General features: G+C 38.3%; 1 protein-coding gene across 11 annotated transcripts in view; it reads left to right on the top strand.

Moving 5' to 3' along the window:
* The window catches only part of LOC143037433 (uncharacterized), a 297,418-nt gene that overhangs the window by 157,183 nt on the left and 135,235 nt on the right, over window positions 1-5,000 (top strand). For 8 of the 11 annotated variants that reach the window (XR_012967464.1, XM_076205641.1, XM_076205642.1 and 5 more), the window contains one exon: window positions 1,757-1,789. The exons of the other annotated variants lie outside the window; for them this stretch is intronic. Coding sequence is in view for 7 of the 8 variants with exons in the window: in XM_076205641.1 (XP_076061756.1) it covers window positions 1,757-1,789 (33 nt within the window). In the remaining variant the exon portion in view is untranslated. The remainder of the gene's footprint in view (window positions 1-1,756; window positions 1,790-5,000) is intronic. 11 annotated transcript variants of the gene reach the window in all.

A 5,000-nucleotide genomic window follows, 5' to 3' on the forward strand; every position in this document is an offset into this window, starting at 1 on the left:
ATATATATATACATATATATATAGATATATATACTGTATATATATATGTGTATATATATATATATATGAATATACATATATGTATATATATACCTATATATATATATATATATATATATATATATATATATATATATATATATATGCATATATGTTTATATAGATATATAAATGTATATATATATATATATATATATATATATATATATATATATACAGTATATATACGTGACGTAAGTGGGAGTTGGGATCACAGGAGTCTTAGTCTGAGTTTACTCCTGACTAGTCTCGTAGGTATGTTTTCTCAAAGGAATGAAAAAGCATACCTGCGAAACTAGTCAGGAATAAACTCAGACTAAGGCTCCTGTGTTTCCTACTCCCACTTACGTCAACTTGTCAGAATGCCTCAACATATATATATATATATATATATATATATATATATATATATATATATATATATTTATGTGTCTATATAAATATATGTTTAAGAAGTAAGATGTGTGTGTGTGTGTGTGTGTGTGTGTGTGTGTGTGTGTGTGTTTGTGTGTGTGAGTGTGTGTGTGTGTGTGTTTGTTTGTGTATGTGTGTGTGTATGTTTGTGTTTGTGTGTGTGTGTGTATATGTGTATGCATTTATCTAGTTGTAATTAACTGTTCTATATGGTGTTGGAGCTATGATCATGGGGTTCCGTCTCTATATGCTCATTCATGAATTTTTTCCTGAAACTGGTTAATGTTATTGGACTGGAATTTTCTTTTTCTAACGAATTCAACAAAATGATACAACTATGTGGAAATCTATATTTCCTACCATCCTTCAGCCAATAAATTTTCCTTAAATTTTCGTTATGACTTCTCTTTTCTATTTCATACCACACTTACATATTTTCTATTGTCATTATTTCTCTGTTTTATATATCATGATCATATCGCCTCTCTTTTTGGTACTTAGTGCATGTAGTCCCAGTTTTTCTTGGCCTCATATTTTTTGTCTGACAAGTTTGCGATCATTCTGGTTGGCACCTCCTGCAATTTGTCTTTTTTTGTGAGGTCACTACACCATTGTTGCATATTCCAGTCTAGGATGGATCAGACTATACTTTTTTCATCATATTGTCGTCCATATGATAAAATGCCACTCTTAGATTCATTATCATTCTAATGTATATGTTACTCTCGTTATTCTATGACTTTCTGATAAAAATGCCTATGTAGTTTTCTTCTTTTGCCTTTATGATTTTTTCATCTTCCATTTTATTACTCTCTTGTGATTATTTGATTTTTTATTCAACTATCCACTCATTTACTGTAGCCTATTTCCAAGATTTTATATTTCTTAGTATTGAAATTCATCTTCCATTTCTGGCTCCGTTCAAAAGGCAATAGGTCTTATTATGACGAGTTAAAATCTTTTCCACATTTTTTAATGATCCTTGCAACATTAGCAAGTAAGTTTTTGTAGCTCCTATTTCATTCATCGTATCATTGATGGACACTAAAATCATTCTTAGTGCCAATATCAAGTCCTGTGGTACCTCATATCAAGCCCTGTGGTACCCCATGTTCACTTCTCTCCAATCCGACATTTCATCTTTCATAACTGTTGCATACATCTATAAGTCAGATAATCCTTTATCTATTCCAGTGTGCTTCCTCTAAATCCTACGTTTCTTCTGTGCGCACCTTTGCACTTTGTCGGAAGCCCTTTTCAGGTCAAGGTATACATAGTCTACCCACCTTTCTCTTTCATGCAGCACATCGCCAACTCTCGAATGAAAATTTAACAGGTTGGTTGCACATAATTTTCCTTTTCATGAAACTGCATTTGATTTTCAACCAAGATTCCTCTACCCTCCAAGTAACTCATCCATCTGTATTTGACCATCATTACACATTTTACCCATCGTGCAGATTAAGGACTCCATTCTGTAATCCAGAAATTCTTCACTTGTAGGTTGGGACAACGTTGGCTAATTTCCAGTCCAGAGTCATCTTCTTTTCTTTAGATAGATATATAAATAGTTGGTGTAATTTATTCACGAATTTTTCTCTACATTCTTTCAGTATTCAATTCAACAGTCCATCTGCCCCCAAGGCCACTTCCAAGATTTCAAAAAATTTATTGACATCACATACTTCCACTTTTATGTTAACGAGTTACACCATATGAGAACGGAGCCTTTATTTGTACGACGTTTCGCTATTACAGCTTTTTCAAGTACTTGAAAAAGCTGTAATAAGCGAAACGTCGCACAAATAAAGGCTCCGTCCTCATATGGTGTTTAACTCGTCAATCTTGTCGGCAACTGCCACTTTCATGAAAACTTTTATGTTAAGCCATATTCCTTAACTTCACCTTCCTTTTCCTTGATGTCCTCTTCCTTGCTCTCTTGCTTCTTCATATACTCTCTTCAACATTTAATTATTCCTCTGTGTTTCACCTTACCACTCACAAATCTAACCATGGTGTGATTCTTTCTGGTTAATTTGCATCCTTCTTTTGTCTTCTTTTGCTCTTCTCAATCTTCACTTTTCTCTATCTCTTCTATGTTCGTCTCTTTTTTGTTTTGCTACTGTCCATCTTTCATTAAACCCATAATTTTTTCTTGTGATGCTCTCCCACTCAGCTGTGGTATGCACTTTGCTCTCTCTCTCTCTCTCTCTCTCTCTCTCTCTCTCTCTCTCTCTCTCTGTATATATATATATATATATATATATATATATATAAATAATGTATATGTATGTATATACATAAAGTAGGAATAAAAGTAAAGAAAACAGGAGAGAGCTTATTAAGTTTAATATACATCTTACCTTTTGAGCATGAACACCCTTGGTCAGAGATACTCCAGTTGACTGAACCAGCATGGGCTTACTTGCACAGGTTATTTCGCTCGCTAGCTGCCGTAGCAGTCTCCATCCCTCCTTCCGTCACCCGGGTGCTTCACTCCATTCTCCACAGATGTTTCCGCTACTGAGTTCGCCTAGCAGAGGAAACCTTCTCTTATATTGGTCATATTATTAGAAAGGATTACAAAGGAAGAACATGCCGACAGGTGACCTCTTGGTCTATAACTAAGGTCAAATGCGAAAAAAATAGAAAATGCATATATATAGAAAATAAGATAGATAAACAAGTAGATAAATCAGTAAATTGATAAAATGAATGAATAGATAATGATAAATAATAAAAAAAAACATAATAGTAGTACATACATACATATACCAAGGCTTTTTCCCCTTACAAGGGAGGTACCCAAAAAGGAAAAATGCATAAAATCATTCCCACCCATTCCATCCCTGAATACACTCCACATCCCTCCACTCTCCCTCTCATCTTAGCACCTCCTGGATGACGGGTCATCCCTGCACCCTGTCCACTGCCCTGGGTCAGAAGCAGTATCGCAAGACACAGCACACCCACAGCAAGGCCGCTTCATTAAATCGGCGACCCCTCCTCTCCGTCTCCCCATACATAAAGGAGAAGACGGGGAGAAATCCCTTCGGGCTGCGTCAAATTTTGCTCACACATACTACCTCACCCCCCATCCCCCCACCCATTCCACCTCATGCATCACAACATCATCCATATACAACCATTCTCCATTCACCCCTGTCTTCTGTCCTCTCCCGTCCTTCCTCAATAGACATTCCCCTCTTCCCCAAAGCCCCCTTCACCCCAACCCTCCACCTCATCCTAGGACGTCCCTTCATGTTCACTCCCCCCACATCTGCCTTCCATACCTCTTTTACTAGTCTTTCTTCACTCATTCTTTCCATGTGTCTTCACCTCCTCATTTCTCACTCTATCCAGCCTAGTAACCGCTATCATACTTCTCAGACACCTCATCTCAAACATATTCAAACTCCTTCTCTCTTCCTCTCTTATGTTCCATGTTTCTGCCCCATACAGTGCTGTTGGCACAATCACTCCTTCATATAGTCTCCTCTTAGCATCCATTCCCAAATGTCTATTCCTCATTACACTTTTTAATCCACCAAGGCATTTACTCGCTTCTCTCAATCTACATTCTACCTCCACCTTCACTCCACCTTTTCCTGCCACATTTGCATCCTAAAACTATCCACTTCTTCCAGTCGCTCTCCCTTAATGCTCACTTCCAGTCTACTACCACTTTCACCCCTTGTACATCTCATCACCTTACATTTACCCACATATATCTTTAGCTTTCTTCTATCACACACTTTCCCAAACTCTGTCACCAACTTCCTCAATCCCTCCTCCGACCCTGCCACAAGCGCAGTGTCGTCCGCAAACAACAGCTGGCTCACCTCCCACTTTTCTCTATTTTCTTTAATCATCTCCAAACCCTGACCCACTACCCTTGCATTTACCTCTCGCACTACCCCATCCATGTATAAGTTGAACAGCCAGGGCGACATAACGCATCCTTGACGAAGTCCCACCTTTACCTCAAACCACTCACTCTCTCCATTTCTAATCCTGACACAAGCTCTACTACTCTCATAAAAACTCTTGACAGCTCCTAGAAGCTTTCCTCCTATCCCGTATATCCGCAAAACCTCCCTCAGCGCCTTTCTGTCTACCCTATCATAAGCCTTTTCCAGGTCCATAAAAGCCCCAAAAAACATCCTTCCACTTTCCTATAGCTTTCTCACATATCTGTCTTACCACAAAGATCTGATCTACACAACCTCTACCCATCCTGAATCCACACTGCTCCTCACCAATTACTCCTTCTGTTCCTCTCCTAATCCTCTCAATCAAGATCCTCCCATAAGCCTTCCCAACTACACTCAACAAGCTAATCCCTCTGAAACTACTACATTCACACTTGTCCCCTTTTCCCTTGTAAAGTGGAACTATACAGGCACTCTTCCAGTCCTCCGGCACTCTACCTTCTCTCCAGCAAACATTAAATAACCTCACCAGCCAGTCCACCATCACTGTACCTCCTTTTTTTAGACATTCTTCATGGCATTCATCCAGACCAGGTGCCTTACCTGCTTTCATCA

This window comes from Oratosquilla oratoria, chromosome 22, assembly GCF_046742065.1.
Source record: "Oratosquilla oratoria isolate Oo_2021 chromosome 22, ASM4674206v1, whole genome shotgun sequence".
Lineage (NCBI taxonomy): Eukaryota > Metazoa > Arthropoda > Malacostraca > Stomatopoda > Squillidae > Oratosquilla > Oratosquilla oratoria.